Source organism: Lasioglossum baleicum, unplaced genomic scaffold (assembly GCF_051020765.1).
Source record: "Lasioglossum baleicum unplaced genomic scaffold, iyLasBale1 scaffold0027, whole genome shotgun sequence".
Lineage (NCBI taxonomy): Eukaryota > Metazoa > Arthropoda > Insecta > Hymenoptera > Halictidae > Lasioglossum > Lasioglossum baleicum.
The window spans coordinates 326,087-349,077 of NW_027469087.1; the positions used below are offsets into that span (position 1 = coordinate 326,087).

General features: G+C 49.9%; 1 protein-coding gene across 1 annotated transcript in view; it reads right to left on the reverse strand.

Annotated features, from left to right (window-relative positions):
* Nucleotides 1-22,991, reverse strand: part of LOC143219375 (uncharacterized) — a 109,722-nt gene that overhangs the window by 6,626 nt on the left and 80,105 nt on the right. The window contains exons 4-5 of the mRNA XM_076445390.1: nucleotides 18,805-19,052; nucleotides 17,673-17,727 (exon numbers count right to left, since the gene is read on the reverse strand). Coding sequence (XP_076301505.1) covers nucleotides 17,673-17,727; nucleotides 18,805-19,052 — 303 coding nt within the window. The remainder of the gene's footprint in view (nucleotides 1-17,672; nucleotides 17,728-18,804; nucleotides 19,053-22,991) is intronic.

Below are 22,991 nucleotides of genomic sequence, written 5' to 3' on the forward strand. Positions count from 1 at the left end.
TGTAAGCGGCCGCAGACGTAATGGCGGCGGTGGGACTACTTAGTACTTCCACCGCCGCCAAGGGGGGCTGGCCGTTAAGGCGCCCCCGAGGTGGGCAGGTCGCGGGGGGCGAGGTGGAGCAATAATCCCCTCCCCCCTCTACAAAGATGCGACCTGCCGATCGACCCCCCTCCTTTTATTTTATGATATTTCATTTTATTCTATATTATAAATTTTATCTTTATCTTTTATTCCCCTTTATTTTGCCCCCCCTTCTTATGTTTGTTGTTTTTTGTCCATTGTATTTATTTACTTATTATTATTTATTTATTTATTGGCTTTTATTTTATCTATTTTATCTATACACGTTTTCATTTATTGATTTTATATTTTATTTTATCATATTTTTAAGTTTTATGCGGGTCGACCAGGGGGGTGGGACGGGGGGAGGGGACAGACGCGAGCCGGAACACGCCTCTGTCCCCTCCTTGTCGCGTGCGGAAAAAAATACAATGCAGCGTGTACGAGTATTTGCACATGTATAAAAATCGGATGGCGCGGTAACAAAAATTCTAAATTATACAGCACAAGTTGCAGCAATGCATGCGCATAAGTTAAATTACCTTCATACCGCCGTTTCCTCAAACTGTGTGTTCATAACTGGCACTGGGAGGATCGCAGTGCCACCACTGCGAGGAGGCCCAGGACTCTGCGCGGCATACGCTGGAAGAATGTCCAGCTTGGTCGGCGCCGCGCAGAGACCTAAGGGGCGTTTTTGGGATGGACCTCTCGTTGCCGGTCGTGGTCGACCACATGATCGGCAGCGAGAGGTCAAGAGCAGCGTTTGCCCCCTTCTGCGAAATTGTGATAACGCAGAAGGAGGCAGCGGAGAGGGAGAGGGAAGCCGACCCCCTCTCCGCCAGGAGGCTAGCATCGACGGGGCAACCCCGACGAGGCCGACGGCCCCCTGTATGCGGCCGCAGACGTAATGGCGGCGGTGGGACTACTTAGTACTTCCACCGCCGCCAAGGGGGGCTGGCCGTTAAGGCGCCCCCAAGGTGGGCAGGTCGCGGGGGGCGAGGTGGAGCAATAATCCCCTCCCCCCTCTACAAAGATGCGACCTGCCGGTCGACCCCCCTCCTTTTATTTTATGATATTTCATTTTATTCTATATTATAAATTTTATCTTTATCTTTTATTCCCCTTTATTTTGCCCCCCCTTCTTATGTTTGTTGTTTTTTGTCCATTGTATTTATTTACTTATTATTATTTATTTATTTATTGACTTTTATTTTATCTATTTTATCTATACACGTTTTCATTTATTGATTTTATATTTTATTTTATCATATTTTTAAGTTTTATGCGGGTCGACCAGGGGGGCGGGACGGTGGGAGGGGACAGACGGGAGCCGGAACTCGCCTCTGTCCCCTCCTTGTCGCGTGCGGAAAAAAATACAATGCAGCGTGTACGAGTATTTGCACATGTATAAAAATCGGATGGCGCGGTAACAAAAATTCTAAATTATACAGCACAAGTTGCAGCAATGCATGCGCATAAGTTAAATTACCTTCATACCGCCGTTTCATCAAACTGTGTGTTCATAACTGGCACTGGGAGGATCGCAGTGCCACCACTGCGAGGAGGCCCAGGACTCTGCGCGGCATACGCTGGAAGAATGTCCAGCGTTGTCGGCGCCGCGCAGAGACCTAAGGGGCGTTTTTGGGATGGACCTCTCGTTGCCGGTCGTGGTCGACCACATGATCGGCAGCGAGAGGTCAAGAGCAGCGTTTGCCTCCTTCTGCGAGATTGTGATAACGCAGAAGGAGGCTGCGGAGAGGGAGAGGGAAGCCGACCCCCTCTCCGCCAGGAGGCTAGCATCGACGGGGCAACCCCGACGAGGCCGACGGCCCCCTGTAAGCGGCCGCAGACGTAATGGCGGCGGTGGGACTACTAAGTACTTCCACCGCCGCCAAGGGGGGCTGGCCGTTAAGGCGCCCCCGAGGTGGGCAGGTCGCGGGGGGCGAGGTGGAGCAATAATCCCCTCCCCCCTCTACAAAGATGCGACCTGCCGGTCGACCCCCCTCCTTTTATTTTATGATATTTCATTTTATTCTATATTATAAATTTTATCTTTATCTTTTATTCCCCTTTATTTTGCCCCCCCTTCTCATGTTTGTTGTTTTTTGTCCATTGTATTTATTTACTTATTATTATTTATTTATTTATTGACTTTTATTTTATCTATTTTATCTATACACGTTTTCATTTATTGATTTTATATTTTATTTTATCATATTTTTAAGTTTTATGCGGGTCGACCAGGGGGGCGGGACGGTGGGAGGGGAAAGACGCGAGCCGGAACTCGCCTCTGTCCCCTCCTTGTCGCGTGCGGAAAAAAATACAATGCAGCGTGTACGAGTATTTGCACATGTATAAAAATCGGATGACGCGGTAACAAAAATTCTAAATTATACAGCACAAGTTGCAGCAATGCATGCGCATAAGTTAAATTACCTTCATACCGCCGTTTCCTCAAACTGTATGTTCATAACTGGCACTGGGAGGATCGCAGTGCCACCACTGCGAGGAGGCCCAGGACTCTGCGCGACATACGCTGGAAGAATGTCCAGCGTGGTCGGCGCCGCGCAGAGACCTAAGGGGCGTTTTTGGGATGGACCTCTCGTTGCCGGTCGTGGTCGACCACATGATCGGCAGCGAGAGGTCAAGAGCAGCGTTTGCCCCCTTCTGCGAAATTGTGATAACGCAGAAGGAGGCAGCGGAGAGGGAGAGGGAAGCCGACCCCCTCTCCGCCAGGAGGCTAGCATCGACGGGGCAACCCCGACGAGGCCGACGGCCCCCTGTATGCGGCCGCAGACGTAATGGCGGCGGTGGGACTACTTAGTACTTCCACCGCCGCCAAGGGGGGCTGGCCGTTAAGGCGCCCCCAAGGTGGGCAGGTCGCGGGGGGCGAGGTGGAGCAATAATCCCCTCCCCCCTCTACAAAGATGCGACCTGCCGGTCGACCCCCCTCCTTTTATTTTATGATATTTCATTTTATTCTATATTATAAATTTTATCTTTATCTTTTATTCCCCTTTATTTTGCCCCCCCTTCTTATGTTTGTTGTTTTTTGTCCATTGTATTTATTTACTTATTATTATTTATTTATTTATTGACTTTTATTTTATCTATTTTATCTATACACGTTTTCATTTATTGATTTTATATTTTATTTTATCATATTTTTAAGTTTTATGCGGGTCGACCAGGGGGGCGGGACGGTGGGAGGGGACAGACGCGAGCCGGAACTCGCCTCTGTCCCCTCCTTGTCGCGTGCGGAAAAAAATACAATGCAGCGTGTACGAGTATTTGCACATGTATAAAAATCGGATGGCGCGGTAACAAAAATTCTAAATTATACAGCACAAGTTGCAGCAATGCATGCGCATAAGTTAAATTACCTTCATACCGCCGTTTCATCAAACTGTGTGTTCATAACTGGCACTGGGAGGATCGCAGTGCCACCACTGCGAGGAGGCCCAGGACTCTGCGCGGCATACGCTGGAAGAATGTCCAGCGTTGTCGGCGCCGCGCAGAGACCTAAGGGGCGTTTTTGGGATGGACCTCTCGTTGCCGGTCGTGGTCGACCACATGATCGGCAGCGAGAGGTCAAGAGCAGCGTTTGCCTCCTTCTGCGAGATTGTGATAACGCAGAAGGAGGCTGCGGAGAGGGAGAGGGAAGCCGACCCCCTCTCCGCCAGGAGGCTAGCATCGACGGGGCAACCCCGACGAGGCCGACGGCCCCCTGTAAGCGGCCGCAGACGTAATGGCGGCGGTGGGACTACTAAGTACTTCCACCGCCGCCAAGGGGGGCTGGCCGTTAAGGCGCCCCCGAGGTGGGCAGGTCGCGGGGGGCGAGGTGGAGCAATAATCCCCTCCCCCCTCTACAAAGATGCGACCTGCCGGTCGACCCCCCTCCTTTTATTTTATGATATTTCATTTTATTCTATATTATAAATTTTATCTTTATCTTTTATTCCCCTTTATTTTGCCCCCCCTTCTCATGTTTGTTGTTTTTTGTCCATTGTATTTATTTACTTATTATTATTTATTTATTTATTGACTTTTATTTTATCTATTTTATCTATACACGTTTTCATTTATTGATTTTATATTTTACTTTATCATATTTTTAAGTTTTATGAGGGTCGACCAGGGGGGTGGGACGGGGGGAGGGGACAGACGTGAGCCGGAACTCGCCTCTGTCCCCTCCTTGTCGCGTGCGGAAAAAAATACAATGCAGCGTGTACGAGTATTTGCACATGTATAAAAATCGGATGGCGCGGTAACAAAAATTCTAAATTATACAGCACAAGTTGCAGCAATGCATGCGCATAAGTTAAATTACCTTCATACCGCCGTTTCATCAAACTGTGTGTTCATAACTGGCACTGGGAGGATCGCAGTGCCACCACTGCGAGGAGGCCCAGGACTCTGCGCGGCATACGCTGGAAGAATGTCCAGCGTTGTCGGCGCCGCGCAGAGACCTAAGGGGCGTTTTTGGGATGGACCTCTCGTTGCCGGTCGTGGTCGACCACATGATCGGCAGCGAGAGGTCAAGAGCAGCGTTTGCCTCCTTCTGCGAGATTGTGATAACGCAGAAGGAGGCTGCGGAGAGGGAGAGGGAAGCCGACCCCCTCTCCGCCAGGAGGCTAGCATCGACGGGGCAACCCCGACGAGGCCGACGGCCCCCTGTAAGCGGCCGCAGACGTAATGGCGGCGGTGGGACTACTAAGTACTTCCACCGCCGCCAAGGGGGGCTGGCCGTTAAGGCGCCCCCGAGGTGGGCAGGTCGCGGGGGGCGAGGTGGAGCAATAATCCCCTCCCCCCTCTACAAAGATGCGACCTGCCGGTCGACCCCCCTCCTTTTATTTTATGATATTTCATTTTATTCTATATTATAAATTTTATCTTTATCTTTTATTCCCCTTTATTTTGCCCCCCCTTCTCATGTTTGTTGTTTTTTGTCCATTGTATTTATTTACTTATTATTATTTATTTATTTATTGACTTTTATTTTATCTATTTTATCTATACACGTTTTCATTTATTGATTTTATATTTTATTTTATCATATTTTTAAGTTTTATGAGGGTCGACCAGGGGGGTGGGACGGGGGAAGGGGACAGACGCGAGCCGGAACTCGCCTCTGTCCCCTCCTTGTCGCGTGCGGAAAAAAATACAATGCAGCGTGTACGAGTATTTGCACATGTATAAAAATCGGATGGCGCGGTAACAAAAATTCTAAATTATACAGCACAAGTTGCAGCAATGCATGCGCATAAGTTAAATTACCTTCATACCGCCGTTTCCTCAAACTGTGTGTTCATAACTGGCACTGGGAGGATCGCAGTGCCACCACTGCGAGGAGGCCCAGGGCTCTGCGCGGCATACGCTGGAAGAATGTCCAGCGTGGTCGGCGCCGCGCAGAGACCTAAGGGGCGTTTTTGGGATGGACCTCCCGTTGCCGGTCGTGGTCGACCACATGATCGGCAGCGAGAGGTCAAGAGCAGCGTTTGCCACCTTCTGCGAGATTGTGATAACGCAGAAGGAGGCTGCGGAGAGGGAGAGGGAAGCCGACCCCCTCTCCGCCAGGAGGCTAGCATCGACGGGGCAACCCCGACGAGGCCGACGGCCCCCTGTAAGCGGCCGCAGACGTAATGGTGGCGGTGGGACGACTTAGTACTTCCACCGCCGGCAAGGGGGGCTGGCCGTTAAGGCGCCCCCGGGGTGGGCATGTCGCGGGGGGCGAGGTGGAGCAATAATCCCCTCCCCCCACTACAAAGTTGCGACCTGCCGGTCGACCCCCCTCCTTTTATTTTATGATATTTCATTTTATTCTATATTATAAATTTTATCTTTATCTTTTATTCCCCTTTATTTTGCCCCCCCCTTCTCATGTTTGTTGTTTTTTGTCCATTGTATTTATTTACTTATTATTATTTATTTATTTATTGACTTTTATTTTATCTATTTTATCTATACACGTTTTCATTTATTGATTTTATATTTTATTTTATCATATTTTTAAGTTTTATGAGGGTCGACCAGGGGGGTGGGACGGGGGAGGGGACAGACGCGAGCCGGAACTCGCCTCTGTCCCCTCCTTGTCGCGTGCGGAAAAAAATACAATGCAGCGTGTACGAGTATTTGCACATGTATAAAAATCGGATGGCGCGGTAACAAAAATTCTAAATTATACAGCACAAGTTGCAGCAATGCATGCGCATAAGTTAAATTACCTTCATACCGCCGTTTCCTCAAACTGTGTGTTCATAACTGGCACTGGGAGGATCGCAGTGCCACCACTGCGAGGAGGCCCAGGACTCTGCGCGGCATACGCTGGAAGAATGTCCAGCTTGGTCGGCGCCGCGCAGAGACCTAAGGGGCGTTTTTGGGATGGACCTCTCGTTGCCGGTCGTGGTCGACCACATGATCGGCAGCGAGAGGTCAAGAGCAGCGTTTGCCCCCTTCTGCGAAATTGTGATAACGCAGAAGGAGGCAGCGGAGAGGGAGAGGGAAGCCGACCCCCTCTCCGCCAGGAGGCTAGCATCGACGGGGCAACCCCGACGAGGCCGACGGCCCCCTGTATGCGGCCGCAGACGTAATGGCGGCGGTGGGACTACTTAGTACTTCCACCGCCGCCAAGGGGGGCTGGCCGTTAAGGCGCCCCCGGGGTGGGCATGTCGCGGGGGGCGAGGTGGAGCAATAATCCCCTCCCCCCACTACAAAGTTGCGACCTGCCGGTCGACCCCCCTCCTTTTATTTTATGATATTTCATTTTATTCTATATTATAAATTTTATCTTTATCTTTTATTCCCCTTTATTTTGCCCCCCCTTCTTATGTTTGTTGTTTTTTGTCCATTGTATTTATTTACTTATTATTAGTTATTTATTTATTGGCTTTTATTTTATCTATTTTATCTATACACGTTTTCATTTATTGATTTTATATTTTATTTTATCATATTTTTAAGTTTTATGCGGGACGACCAGGGGGGTGGGACGGGGGGAGGGGACAGACGCGAGCCGGAACACGCCTCTGTCCCCTCCTTGTCGCGTGCGGAAAAAAATACAATGCCGCGTGTACGAGTATTTGCACATGTATAAAAATCGGATGGCGCGGTAACAAAAATTCTAAATTATACAGCACAAGTTGCAGCAATGCATGCGCATAAGTTAAATTACCTTCATACCGCCGTTTCCTCAAACTGTGTGTTCATAACTGGCACTGGGAGGATCGCAGTGCCACCACTGCGAGGAGGCCCAGGACTCTGCGCGGCATACGCTGGAAGAATGTCCAGCTTGGTCGGCGCCGCGCAGAGACCTAAGGGGCGTTTTTGGGATGGACCTCTCGTTGCCGGTCGTGGTCGACCACATGATCGGCAGCGAGAGGTCAAGAGCAGCGTTTGCCCCCTTCTGCGAAATTGTGATAACGCAGAAGGAGGCTGCGGAGAGGGAGAGGGAAGCCGACCCCCTCTCCGCCAGGAGGCTAGCATCGACGGGGCAACCCCGACGAGGCCGACGGCCCCCTGTAAGCGGCCGCAGACGTAATGGCGGCGGTGGGACTACTAAGTACTTCCACCGCCGCCAAGGGGGGCTGGCCGTTAAGGCGCCCCCGAGGTGGGCAGGTCGCGGGGGGCGAGGTGGAGCAATAATCCCCTCCCCCCTCTACAAAGATGCGACCTGCCGGTCGACCCCCCTCCTTTTATTTTATGATATTTCATTTTATTCTATATTATAAATTTTATCTTTATCTTTTATTCCCCTTTATTTTGCCCCCCCTTCTCATGTTTGTTGTTTTTTGTCCATTGTATTTATTTACTTATTATTATTTATTTATTTATTGACTTTTATTTTATCTATTTTATCTATACACGTTTTCATTTATTGATTTTATATTTTATTTTATCATATTTTTAAGTTTTATGAGGGTCGACCAGGGGGGTGGGACGGGGGGAGGGGACAGACGCGAGCCGGAACTCGCCTCTGTCCCCTCCTTGTCGCGTGCGGAAAAAAATACAATGCAGCGTGTACGAGTATTTGCACATGTATAAAAATCGGATGGCGCGGTAACAAAAATTCTAAATTATACAGCACAAGTTGCAGCAATGCATGCGCATAAGTTAAATTACCTTCATACCGCCGTTTCCTCGAACTGTGTGTTCATAACTGGCACTGGGAGGATCGCAGTGCCACCACTGCGAGGAGGCCCAGGACTCTGCGCGGCATACGCTGGAAGAATGTCCAGCGTGGTCGGCGCCGCGCAGAGACCTAAGGGGCGTTATTGGGATGGACCTCTCGTTGCCGGTCGTGGTGGACCACATGATCGGCAGCGAGAGGTCAAGAGCAGCGTTTGCCTCCTTCTGCGAGATTGTGATAACGCAGAAGGAGGCTGCGGAGAGGGAGGGGGAAGCCGACCCCCTCTCCGCCAGGAGGCTAGCATCGACGGGGCAACCCCGACGAGGCCGACGGCCCCCTGTAAGAGGCCGCAGACGTAATGGCGACGGTGGGACTACTTAGTACTTCCACCGCCGCCAAGGGGGCTGGCCGTTAAGGCGCCCCCGAGGTGGGCAGGTCGCGGGGGGCGAGGTGGAGCAATAATCCCCTCCCCCCTCTACAAAGATGCGACCAGCCGGTCGACCCCCCTCCTTTTATTTTATGATATTTCATTTTATTCTATATTATAAATTTTATCTTTATCTTTTATTCCCCTTTATTTTGCCCCCCCTTCTCATGTTTGTTGTTTTTTGTCCATTGTATTTATTTACTTATTATTATTTATTTATTTATTGACTTTTATTTTATCTATTTTATCTATACACGTTTTCATTTATTGATTTTATATTTTATTTTATCATATTTTAAAGTTTTATGCTGGTCGACCAGGGTGGTGGGACGGGGGGAGGGGACAGACGCGAGCCGGAACTCGCCTCTGTCCCCTCCTTGTCGCGTGCGGAAAAAAATACAATGCAGCGTGTACGAGTATTTGCACATGTATAAAAATCGGATGGCGCGGTAACAAAAATTCTAAATTATACAGCACAAGTTGCAGCAATGCATGCGCATAAGTTAAATTACCTTCATACCGCCGTTTCCTCGAACTGTGTGTTCATAACTGGCACTGGGAGGATCGCAGTGCCACCACTGCGAGGAGGCCCAGGACTCTGCGCGGCATACGCTGGAAGAATGTCCAGCGTGGTCGGCGCCGCGCAGAGACCTAAGGGGCGCTTTTGGGATGGACCTCTCGTTGCCGGTCGTGGTCGACCACATGATCGGCAGCGAGAGGTCAAGAGCAGCGTTTGCCTCCTTCTGCGAGATTGTGATAACGCAGAAGGAGGCTGCGGAGAGGGAGAGAGAAGCCGACCCCCTCTCCGCCAGGAGGCTAGCATCGACGGGGCAACCCCGACGAGGCCGACGGCCCCCTGTAAGAGGCCGCAGACGTAATGGCGACGGTGGGACTACTTAGTACTTCCACCGCCGCCAAGGGGGGCTGGCCGTTAAGGCGCCCCCGAGGTGGGCAGGTCGCGGGGGGCGAGGTGGAGCAATAATCCCCTCCCCCCTCTACAAAGATGCGACCTGCCGGTCGACCCCCCTCCTTTTATTTTATGATATTTCATTTTATTCTATATTATAAATTTTATCTTTATCTTTTATTCCCCTTTATTTTGCCCCCCCTTCTTATGTTTGTTGTTTTTTGTCCATTGTATTTATTTACTTATTTATTGACTTTTATTTTATCTATTTTATCTATACACGTTTTCATGTATTGATTTTATATTTTATTTTATCATATTTTTAAGTTTTATGCGGGTCGACCAGGGTGGTGGGACGGGGGGAGGGGACAGACGCGAGCCGGACACTCCTCTGTCCCCTCCTTGTCGCGTGCGGAAAAAAATACAATGCAGCGTGTACGAGTATTTGCACATGTATAAAAATCGGATGGCGCGGTAACAAAAATTCTAAATTATACAGCACAAGTTGCAGCAATGCATGCGCATAAGTTAAATTACCTTCATACCGCCGTTTCCTCGAACTGTGTGTTCATAACTGGCACTGGGAGGATCGCAGTGCCACCACTGCGAGGAGGCCCAGGACTCTGCGCGGCATACGCTGGAAGAATGTCCAGCGTGGTCGGCGCCGCGCAGAGACCTAAGGGGCGCTTTTGGGATGGACCTCTCGTTGCCGGTCGTGGTCGACCACATGATCGGCAGCGAGAGGTCAAGAGCAGCGTTTGCCTCCTTCTGCGAGATTGTGAAAACGCAGAAGGAGGCTGCGGAGAGGGAGAGGGAAGCCGACCCCCTCTCCGCCAGGAGGCTCGCATCGACGGGGCAACCCCGACGAGGCCGACGGCCCCCTGTAAGCGGCCGCAGACGTAATGGCGGCGGTGGGACTACTTAGTACTTCCACCGCCGCCAAGGGGGGCTGGCCGTTAAGGCGCCCCCGAGGTGGGCAGGTCGCGGGGGGCGAGGTGGAGCAATAATCCCCTCCCCCCTCTACAAAGATGCGACCTGCCGGTGGACCCCCCTCCTTTTATTTTATGATATTTCATTTTAATCTATATTATAAATTTTATCTTTATCTTTTATTCCCCTTTATTTTGCCCCCCCTTCTTATGTTTGTTGTTTTTTGTCCATTGTATTTATTTACTTATTATTATTTATTTATTTATTTATTGACTTTTATTTTATCTATTTTATCTATACACGTTTTCATTTGTTGATTTTATATTTTATTTTATCATATTTTTAAGTTTTATGCGGGTTGACCAGGGGGGTGGGACGGGGGGAGGGGACAGACGCGAGCCGGAACTCGCTTCTGTCCCCTCCTTGTCGCGTGCGGAAAAAATACAATGCAGCGTGTACGAGTATTTGCACATGTATAAAAATCGGATGGCGCGGTAACAAAAATTCTAAATTATACAGCACAAGTTGCAGCAATGCATGCGCATAAGTTAAATTACCTTCATACCGCCGTTTCCTCAAACTGTGTGTTCATGACTGGCACTGGGAGGATCGCAGTGCCACCACTGCGAGGAGGCCCAGGACTCTGCGCGGCATTCGCTGGAAGAATGTCCAGCGTGGTCGGCGCCGCGCAGAGACCTAAGGGGCGCTTTTGGGATGGACCTCTCGTTGCCGGTCGTGGTCGACCACATGATCGGCAGCGAGAGGTCAAGAGCAGCGTTTGCCTCCTTCTGCGAGATTGTGATAACGCAGAAGGAGGCTGCGGAGAGGGAGAGAGAAGCCGACCCCCCCACCGCCAGGAGGCTAGCATCGACGGGGCAACCCCGACGAGGCCGACGGCCCCCTGTAAGAGGCCGCAGACGTAATGGCGACGGTGGGACTACTTAGTACTTCCACCGCCGCCAAGGGGGGCTGGCCGTTAAGGCGCCCCCGAGTTGGGCAGGTCGCGGGGGGCGAGGTGGAGCAATAATCCCCTCCCCCCTCTACAAAGATGCGACCTGCCGGTCGACCCCCCTCCTTTTATTTTATGATATTTCATTTTATTCTATATTATAAATTTTATCTTTATCTTTTATTCCCCTTTATTTTGCCCCCCTTCTTATGTTTGTTGTTTTTTGTCCATTGTATTTATTTACTTATTTATTGACTTTTATTTTATCTATTTTATCTATACACGTTTTCATTTATTGATTTTATATTTTATTTTATCATATTTTTAAGTTTTATGCGGGCCGACCAGGGTGGTGGGACGGGGGGAGGGGACAGACGCGAGCCGGAACTCGCCTCTGTCCCCTCCTTGTCGCGTGCGGAAAAAAATACAATGCAGCGTGTACGAGTATTTGCACATGTATAAAAATCGGATGGCACGATAACAAAAATTCTAAATCATACAGCACAAGTTGCAGCAATGCATGCGCATAAGTTAAATTACCTTCATACCGCCGTTTCCTCGAACTGTGTGTTCATAACTGGCACTGGGAGGATCGCAGTGCCACCACTGCGAGGAGGCCCAGGACTCTGCGCGGCATACGCTGGAAGAATGTCCAGCGTGGTCGGCGCCGCGCAGAGACCTAAGGGGCGTTATTGGGATGGACCTCTCGTTGCCGGTCGTGGTGGACCACATGATCGGCAGCGAGAGGTCAAGAGCAGCGTTTGCCTCCTTCTGCGAGATTGTGATAACGCAGAAGGAGGCTGCGGAGAGGGAGAGAGAAGCCGACCCCCTCTCCGCCAGGAGGCTAGCATCGACGGGGCAACCCCGACGAGGCCGACGGCCCCCTGTAAGAGGCCGCAGACGTAATGGCGACGGTGGGACTACTTAGTACTTCCACCGCCGCCAAGGGGGGCTGGCCGTTAAGGCGCCCCCGAGGTGGGCAGGTCGCGGGGGGCGAGGTGGAGCAATAATCCCCTCCCCCCTCTACAAAGATGCGACCTGCCGGTCGACCCCCCTCCTTATATTTTATGATATTTCATTTTATTCTATATTATAAATTTTATCTTTATCTTTTATTCCCCTTTATTTTGCCCCCCCTTCTTATGTTTGTTGTTTTTTGTCCATTGTATTTATTTACTTATTTATTGACTTTTATTTTATCTATTTTATCTATACACGTTTTCATTTATTGATATTATATTTTATTTTATCATATTTTTAAGTTTTATGCCGGTCGACCAGGGTGGTGGGACGGGGGGAGGGGACAGACGCGAGCCGGAACTCGCCTCTGTCCCCTCCTTGTCGCGTGCGGAAAAAAATACAATGCAGCGTGTACGAGTATTTGCACATGTATAAAAATCGGATGGCGCGGTAACAAAAATTCTAAATTATACAGCACAAGTTGCAGCAATGCATGCGCATAAGTTAAATTACCTTCATACCGCCGTTTCCTCGAACTGTGTGTTCATAACTGGCACTGGGAGGATCGCAGTGCCACCACTGCGAGGAGGCCCAGGACTCTGCGCGGCATACGCTGGAAGAATGTCCAGCGTGGTCGGCGCCGCGCAGAGACCTAAGGGGCGTTATTGGGGTGGACCTCTCGTTGCCGGTCGTGGTGGACCACATGATCGGCAGCGAGAGGTCAAGAGCAGCGTTTGCCTCCTTCTGCGAGATTGTGATAACGCAGAAGGAGGCTGCGGAGAGGGAGGGGGAAGCCGACCCCCTCTCCGCCAGGAGGCTAGCATCGACGGGGCAACCCCGACGAGGCCGACGGCCCCCTGTAAGAGGCCGCAGACGTAATGGCGACGGTGGGACTACTTAGTACTTCCACCGCCGCCAAGGGGGCTGGCCGTTAAGGCGCCCCCGAGGTGGGCAGGTCGCGGGGGGCGAGGTGGAGCAATAATCCCCTCCCCCCTCTACAAAGATGCGACCTGCCGGTCGACCCCCCTCCTTATATTTTATGATATTTCATTTTATTCTATATTATAAATTTTATCTTTATCTCTTATTCCCCTTTATTTTGCCCCCCCTTCTTATGTTTGTTGTTTTTTGTCCATTGTATTTATTTACTTATTTATTGACTTTTATTTTATCTATTTTATCTATACACGTTTTCATTTATTGATATTATATTTTATTTTATCATATTTTTAAGTTTTATGCGGGTCGACCAGGGTGGTGGGACGGGGGGAGGGGACAGACGCGAGCCGGAACTCGCCTCTGTCCCCTCCTTGTCGCGTGCGGAAAAAAATACAATGCAGCGTGTACGAGTATTTGCACATGTATAAAAATCGGATGGCGCGGTAACAAAAATTCTAAATTATACAGCACAAGTTGCAGCAATGCATGCGCATAAGTTAAATTACCTTCATACCGCCGTTTCCTCGAACTGTGTGTTCATAACTGGCACTGGGAGGATCGCAGTGCCACCACTGCGAGGAGGCCCAGGACTCTGCGCGGCATACGCTGGAAGAATGTCCAGCGTGGTCGGCGCCGCGCAGAGACCTAAGGGGCGTTATTGGGATGGACCTCTCGTTGCCGGTCGTGGTGGACCACATGATCGGCAGCGAGAGGTCAAGAGCAGCGTTTGCCTCCTTCTGCGAGATTGTGATAACGCAGAAGGAGGCTGCGGAGAGGGAGGGGGAAGCCGACCCCCTCTCCGCCAGGAGGCTAGCATCGACGGGGCAACCCCGACGAGGCCGACGGCCCCCTGTAAGAGGCCGCAGACGTAATGGCGACGGTGGGACTACTTAGTACTTCCACCGCCGCCAAGGGGGCTGGCCGTTAAGGCGCCCCCGAGGTGGGCAGGTCGCGGGGGGCGAGGTGGAGCAATAATCCCCTCCCCCCTCTACAAAGATGCGACCTGCCGGTCGACCCCTCTCCTTATATTTTATGATATTTCATTTTATTCTATATTATAAATTTTATCTTTATCTTTTATTCCCCTTTATTTTGCCCCCCCTTCTTATGTTTGTTGTTTTTTGTCCATTGTATTTATTTACTTATTATTATTTATTTATTTATTGACTTTTATTTTATCTATTTTATCTATACACGTTTTCATTTATTGATATTGTAACGTCGTACCGACGTCTTGCGTCGGCCTCCTTCATACGAGCAAATTCTCGCCGTATATACATATATATACATATCCCCGTGAGCGTGAACATAGGGAATCGGAAAAGACGCTATAGCCACCGGTACAAGCGGACGCCAGCATGGCAACCGCGAGTACAGGTGTACGTACATCTAAACCGTCGCCTCGTTCAAACAGCGAAAAGTATACATCGACGACAACATATTCGTCCGTACCTCGTACGATTTAGACAAAGGACTTCACGGTTCACCGAATCCCTATGGTCCGCGCTCTCATTATAAATAAGACGAAATCGCGCGAATCGCTCTCTTCTAGTTCAAACTCTCTTCTAGTTCAGACCCGCTTCCAGTTCAGACTCTCTTCTAGTTCACTCTCTTCCAGTTTCGGAATTCTACTAATTCAGTTCTCTCGCGTCTTCAATCGAATTCAGTTCGACTCAGTCTTTTCTCGCGTTTTCGGACTCTATTTCAGATCGTTCACGATATTCAGGTCGTATTGCTCCTTACCATTTACACTATTTCTTTATATATCATTTGGTTCTAAATTGTTATTCGAGTCTGCTCGTAGATTATTATTACGTATTTACAGATATTATTCTGGTTTATTGGTCGTACGAGGTTACTCGTAAACCGTCACCGTTATTTTGTTGTACGAGCTTACTCGCATTATCATTTCAAATTTATAATTACTATTTTCGTGCTATCTTGTTTATGCGATTTTGCTCGCTTTATTATTCACATTTCAATTGTTAATTTTGTGTTATTTGGCTTATACGAGCTTGCTCGCATTACTATTCGTATTGCAATTGCTATTTTTGTTAATTTGGCGCTATTTTGTTCACACGAGCTCGCTCGCTTTATAATTCTTATCACAATTGCTATTTCTGCGCTATTTTGTTCACACGAGCTCGCTCGCTTTATAATTCTTATCACAATTGCTATTTCTGCGCTACTTTGTTCACACGAGCTCGCTCGCTTTATAATTCTTATTACAATTGCTATTTCTGCGCTATTTTGTTGCACGAGTTCTGCTCGCAAATCATTACTTTGTATCTATTCTGGTTCATTATACTTTGTTTGTTTAGACCTATTACTTCGCAGCTTTATTCAGCAACATCCTGCTCCTCGATATCTTCCACTTCTAAAGTGTCGTTCCCAGTGACCGGTTAAAGTGATCGCGAGTGTGTGCGTGTGTGCGTGTGTGCGTGTGCGTCTCCGGGTTGTTCAATCCCGATCGGTCCGTCGATCGATTCCTCACATTCCTCACATTCGTTCCTATAACCCCTAAAATTGGTGTATCAATCGTGTACGTCTGAGCCCAGAGGGTGCTCGGTACCGAGAGAACACTAATTTCCCTTCGGTCGAGAATCCTGTCACGAATCGAACAACCCACGCGTTCGGACGAGTCACACACAACACGCCCACATAGTGACACTTTGATCGCAGGGAGCTGTCACCGTCATCGCGCAGTTCGTCGCTCCGTCGCGACATCCCCGCCGGACGACGTCCATTCATTTCCCTCTTCGCCCCTTTTCAACAACGACGAACGCCGGTATCGGGTCCCTGATCAGACGTGGACGTTACGCGCCACGTGGATCTAAGATCGTCTTAAATAAATTGGTCCGGTTACGTCCCCGCCCCGTCTGGGCGTCGTTTCGTCGGATCATATCCGACCCGGGACGTAACAGGAGGTTATTTTTGGCGCAGTCGGTAGGACACGACGATCGCCGAATAAAGCCGGTTGTTCGTTGCTGAAAATCTAATCGAAATTCCTTTTCTTTCCCGCTCTTTGGCGGCCCTGTATCGCCTAACCCTTTCTCTTCACGATGGATTCCGCTGCATCAAAATTGAGTTCGAACGTGCCCTCACCCCTCTCCTCCTCGGACCTGTTCGCGTTCCAATTGGAACTCGCCAGGAAAGAAGCCATCCTTCAAGAACGCGTCGCCGCCCTTGAAACCGCGGCGAGCCTACGCGAGTCAGAACAACGCGCGCGTGAAAATGAACTCCTAGCAATGCGTCGCGACCTTCATGAGATGCGTTTGAACCACCTTGACTCGAACGCTGCACGCTTCCGCCCCCGCTACGATTCAACCCCCTTTACCGAAGCTCCTCGCCCAGACCCTGTGAATTTCACTGTTAAGCAAGCAGTAGAATTCATACCCACCTTCGATGGCAGTAATATGACCGTCCTACAATTCATCCGAGCGTGCAAACGCGCACGCGAGGTCATACCCGCGTACGCAGAACACACGCTGACCAAACTCGTCTGCAACAAGCTCCGCAGTCGCGCCTACGCGGCCGTGGAGGACGAAGATTGCTCCACTATTTCAGACCTCTGCAGCCGTCTTAAAGACGTGCTGAGTCCCCATCGTTTCGTTGACCAGTACCGAGGCGAACTGGCAAGCATCTCGCAGCGGCCCACCGAACACGTGCTTGACTTTATCAGTCGCGTAAAAGACTTACGCACCGCGATCCTCGATTGCCACCGCGACGGGACCAACGTCGACGATATCGACACCCTCACTATAGACAGTTTCATTCGCGGCCTCATCCCCACATTACGCGCAGAGGTCCGGCCGTTCCGAAACGAGCCGTTACGAATCGTTTTCGACGAGGCCATTTCCGCCTATAAACAATACGAACTCGATAAACTCCGATACCAAGAACCCCTTCGCGACGATTATCGCCGCGCACATTTTTCAGAGGCACGTTCCTCTACGCCCAATCGCCGCGATTATTATTCCCCCGAGCCTCGACGTCGCACCCCCGAGAATCGCGACCAATATGATTCCCCTCCTCGCGAATTTCGCGAATCTCACAAACCCCGCAATCGTACGCCTTTACGTCGCGACTGCTACGGTTACCCTCCCCGCGACGGATACGATTCGCGTAGCCCTACTCTTGAGCGACGAACGACGTCGGGTTTTGACCGACCCACGCCCGCTTACCGCGAACCCTGGCGTACCGCGGATCCTTCATATTCTGTAAACGCGTCTCGACCCCTCCCGCCTCCGCGCCGATACGAACCCCCGCAGAACAGACAGCGAGCCGAAATCTCTCTCACAAATCAACCAGTCGTGCGCGATAACGTCTCTATTCCGTTCTCAAATCCGCGCGAGCACACGGTTGAGGCCCGTACCGTAGCGTGCGTCACCGTCGATGTAAATGGTCCAAGTGCCGGACACATTTCTCGCCTAGATATTAAGCCGAACGTAGTTTTAGGTGACTGCCGAGTCACAAACAATCGCGGAAAGGCCAGCCCACGGTGCAGCGTTGCACTGACCGAAGCGGCGACCTCCTCCCTACCGGTACTGAAGGTAGAAGAGATCGAAGCCCACCCTTTCAATTCCCACCCCAAACCCATTTCTGATTCCGGATCAGTTTCGGAACAGTTTACTAATTTCACATCTCGCACGAGCCGGTCGTGCGAGTCGATCGACATCGATCAGCTCGCGCCAAACCCAAAATCCGAATCCGCTTCGGATTGTTTTATTTCTATTTCAAATTCAAAATCCGAATCCGCTTCGGATTATTTTATTGCTAACTCAAACTCAAAATCCGAATCCGCTTCGGATCATTCTAATTCTAATTCAAATTCAAAATCCGAATCCGCTTCGGATTATTCTAATTCTAATTCAAACTCAACATCCGAATCGGTTTCGGATCATTCTATTTCAAACTCGAATCCAAAGTCCGAATCGGCTTCGGATAATTCTATTTCTAATTCAAATCCACAGTCCGAAACTGTTTCGGACCATCTCGCTACATCTCGTACGACTCGACCGTACGAGTCGATCAAAAATGATCACCTCGCGCCAATTCCAGACCTCGAAGCAAAGAGAGTTCATTTCTCCCCACAAGATGCTACTCCGAGTGTGACAGAACACTACGAAACGATCCCACTGACTCACCTCAATCCAGATGAGATTGAAAAGGTAAAATCTTTACCACGAGACAACCACGATCTCTCCTATCTCCAGAAAGATCGACGTGGAAGCGCCCACGCATGCGAACGCGAAATCCTCGCCATTAGCGATACCGTTACGCGTATTCATCAATACCACCCTCCGCCAACCCACGAGGAAATCATACACGACAAAATCAGACAAATTCCAGACTGCGCGCATATAATTTCCTCTTGGATTGCGCGGAGGAAGTCAAAGAAGCGTCGCGACAAATTAAACAGGCTGTCCAAAGAAAATGTACAGCCTGGAAATATAGACGATCGACATTCGCGCGTCCCAGTAGTTCGCAACAGACGCCGAGGATACCTGTTGTCAACTACCAACGGAACCTGCTTCAGTCTACGCTCCGTGGGAACACCGTACATCACGCCGCCCGCCCAAATCACCCAAACCCAACCAAGCTCAACGACCTCCCGTAGCCTCATACTGCCCGGCGAGATCCGAAACGATGGCCGTAGCATTGGAACCGCATACGGTGACTCCTCCAATTCACCTGCACTCCGGACAAGCCTGTCCCTTCCAAAAAGGAAACTGCCTCGACACGCAGGATGGCCCTACGTTTTGAGACACAACACGCCAAATCTCTGCAGAGCATATCATGGCTGTGCTATTTCAGCCGAGAAGGCAGCCCAGTACACGAGCCGATTCGACGAGTTCCCTGGTTACAAGGGGACCATATCCTCCGATTCCAATGGAACGAAGATGTGCAGGGCGTGCAGCCTCCACCTTCGTGGAACCCTGTAAACTACAAAAATGCCCATACCGGCTGGCAATAGCCATGACCAAGGTCGTATTCTGGGACAGCCAGCACCTACTCCTGAAGAGAAAGCCGTCAGGTTCAGCTCTCCCTTTGACTGGCACCAGTGCTACCGGGGAACTGTCTACTCCGACACCAAAGGCCGGGACGTCTGCCAGCGTTGCAGCCCACACATACAAGGGACCGGAGAGGCGTTCCACATCCACTCCATTCAGTGGATCAGGTGGATGAGAAACACTTGCGCGAATTGCAAGGGCCCGCTGTTTCGTACGCAACCCCCGTTGGACTGCGGCGAATGCGGGGAACGGCTGAGCATCGTTGTGGCCGAAACGATCTTCAGGAACAGTCCACACGTTGAGGAGCTCCGGCAATATCTGCTACCACCGAGAGCCAACAGTCCAGCGCCCTAATGCCACTTCGTCGTCTGGTAGGGCATCGCGCCCGAAGAGCCCCCCCCGGAAAGTCGCCATCCCGAGAAGGAAGGTGTGACGTCGTCCGACGTTGGATTTGGAGTTTCCCCAGCTGACCCCACCCCCCCCATACTCGACAATCGCCAGCAGCATCCGCGTTTCGCCACATTCCCGCCGGAAAAATTCGCGCCCCCAAGGGGTAAGGTGTAACGTCGTACCGACGTCTTGCGTCGGCCTCCTTCATACGAGCAAATTCTCGCCGTATATACATATATATACATATCCCCGTGAGCGTGAACATAGGGAATCGGAAAAGACGCAATAGCCACCGGTACAAGCGGACGCCAGCATGGCAACCGCGAGTACAGGTGTACGTACATCTAAACCGTCGCCTCGTTCAAACAGCGAAAAGTATACATCGACGACAACATATTCGTCCGTACCTCGTACGATTTAGACAAAGGACTTCACGGTTCACCGAATCCCTATGGTCCGCGCTCTCATTATAAATAAGACGAAATCGCGCGAATCGCTCTCTTCTAGTTCAAACTCTCTTCTAGTTCAGACCCGCTTCCAGTTCAGACTCTCTTCTAGTTCACTCTCTTCCAGTTTCGGAATTCTACTAATTCAGTTCTCTCGCGTCTTCAATCGAATTCAGTTCGACTCAGTCTTTTCTCGCGTTTTCGGACTCTATTTCAGATCGTTCACGATATTCAGGTCGTATTGCTCCTTACCATTTACACTATTTCTTTATATATCATTTGGTTCTAAATTGTTATTCGAGTCTGCTCGTAGATTATTATTACGTATTTACAGATATTATTCTGGTTTATTGGTCGTACGAGGTTACTCGTAAACCGTCACCGTTATTTTGTTGTACGAGCTTACTCGCATTATCATTTCAAATTTATAATTACTATTTTCGTGCTATCTTGTTTATGCGATTTTGCTCGCTTTATTATTCACATTTCAATTGTTAATTTTGTGTTATTTGGCTTATACGAGCTTGCTCGCATTACTATTCGTATTGCAATTGCTATTTTTGTTAATTTGGCGCTATTTTGTTCACACGAGCTCGCTCGCTTTATAATTCTTATCACAATTGCTATTTCTGCGCTATTTTGTTCACACGAGCTCGCTCGCTTTATAATTCTTATCACAATTGCTATTTCTGAGCTACTTTGTTCACACGAGCTCGCTCGCTTTATAATTCTTATTACAATTGCTATTTCTGCGCTATTTTGTTGCACGAGTTCTGCTCGCAAATCATTACTTTGTATCTATTCTGGTTCATTATACTTTGTTTGTTTAGACCTATTACTTCGCAGCTTTATTCAGCAACATCCTGCTCCTCGATATCTTCCACTTCTAAAGTGTCGTTCCCAGTGACCGGTTAAAGTGATCGCGAGTGTGTGCGTGTGTGCGTGTGCGTCTCCGGGTTGTTCAATCCCGATCGGTCCGTCGATCGATTCCTCACATTCCTCACATTCGTTCCTATAACCCCTAAAATTGGTGTATCAATCGTGTACGTCTGAGCCCAGAGGGTGCTCGGTACCGAGAGAACACTAATTTCCCTTCGGTCGAGAATCCTGTCACGAATCGAACAACCCACGCGTTCGGACGAGTCACACACAACACGCCCACATAGTGACACTCTGATCGCAGGGAGCTGTCACCGTCATCGCGCAGTTCGTCGCTCCGTCGCGACATCCTCGCCGGACGACGTCCATTCATTTCCCTCTTCGCCCCTTTTCAACAACGACGAACGCCGGTATCGGGTCCCTGATCAGACGTGGACGTTACGCGCCACGTGGATCTAAGATCGTCTTAAATAAATTGGTCCGGTTACGTCCCCGCCCCGTCTGGGCGTCGTTTCGTCGGATCATATCCGACCCGGGACGTAACAATATTATATTTTATTTTATCATATTTTAAAGTTTTATGCTGGTCGACCAGGGTGGTGGGACGGGGGGAGGGGACAGACGCGAGCCGGAACTCGCCTCTGTCCCCTCCTTGTCGCGTGCGGAAAAAAATACAATGCAGCGTGTACGAGTATTTGCACATGTATAAAAATCGGATGGCGCGGTAACAAAAATTCTAAATTATACAGCACAAGTTGCAGCAATGCATGCGCATAAGTTAAATTACCTTCATACCGCCGTTTCCTCGAACTGTGTGTTCATAACTGGCACTGGGAGGATCGCAGTGCCACCACTGCGAGGAGGCCCAGGACTCTGCGCGGCATACGCTGGAATAATGTCCAGCGTGGTCGGCGCCGCGCAGAGACCTAAGGGGCGCTTTTGGGATGGACCTCTCGTTGCCGGTCGTGGTCGACCACATGATCGGCAGCGAGAGGTCAAGAGCAGCGTTTGCCTCCTTCTGCGAGATTGTGATAACGCAGAAGGAGGCTGCGGAGAGGGAGGGGGAAGCCGACCCCCTCTCCGCCAGGAGGCTAGCATCGACGGGGCAACCCCGACGAGGCCGACGGCCCCCTGTAAGAGGCCGCAGACGTAATGGCGACGGTGGGACTACTTAGTACTTCCACCGCCGACAAGGGGGGCTGGCCGTTAAGGCGCCCCCGAGGTGGGCAGGTCGCGGGGGGCGAGGTGGAGCAATAATCCCCTCCCCCCTCTACAAAGATGCGACCTGCCGGTCGACCCCCCCCTTTTATTTTATGATATTTCATTTTATTCTATATTATAAATTTTATCTTTATCTTTTATTCCCCTTTATTTTGCCCCCCTTCTTATGTTTGTTGTTTTTTGTCCATTGTATTTATTTACTTATTATTATTTATTTATTTATTGACTTTTATTTTATCTATTTTATCTATACACGTTTTCATTTATTGATTTTATATTTTATTTTATCATATTTTTAAGTTTTCTGCGGGTCGACCAGGGTGGTGGGACTGGGGGAGGGGACAGACGCGAGCCGGAACTCGCCTCTGTCCCCTCCTTGTCGCGTGCGGAAAAAAATACAATGCAGCGTGTACGAGTATTTGCACATGTATAAAAATCGGATGGCGCGGTAACAAAAATTCTAAATTATACAGCACAAGTTGCAGCAATGCATGCGCATAAGTTAAATTACCTTCATACCGCCGTTTCCTCGAACTGTGTGTTCATAACTGGCACTGGGAGGATCGCAGTGCCACCACTGCGAGGAGGCCCAGGACTCTGCGCGGCATACGCTGGAAGAATGTCCAGCGTGGTCGGCGCCGCGCAGAGACCTAAGGGGCGTTATTGGGATGGACCTCTCGTTGCCGGTCGTGGTGGACCACATGATCAGCAGCGAGAGGTCAAGAGCAGCGTTTGCCTCCTTCT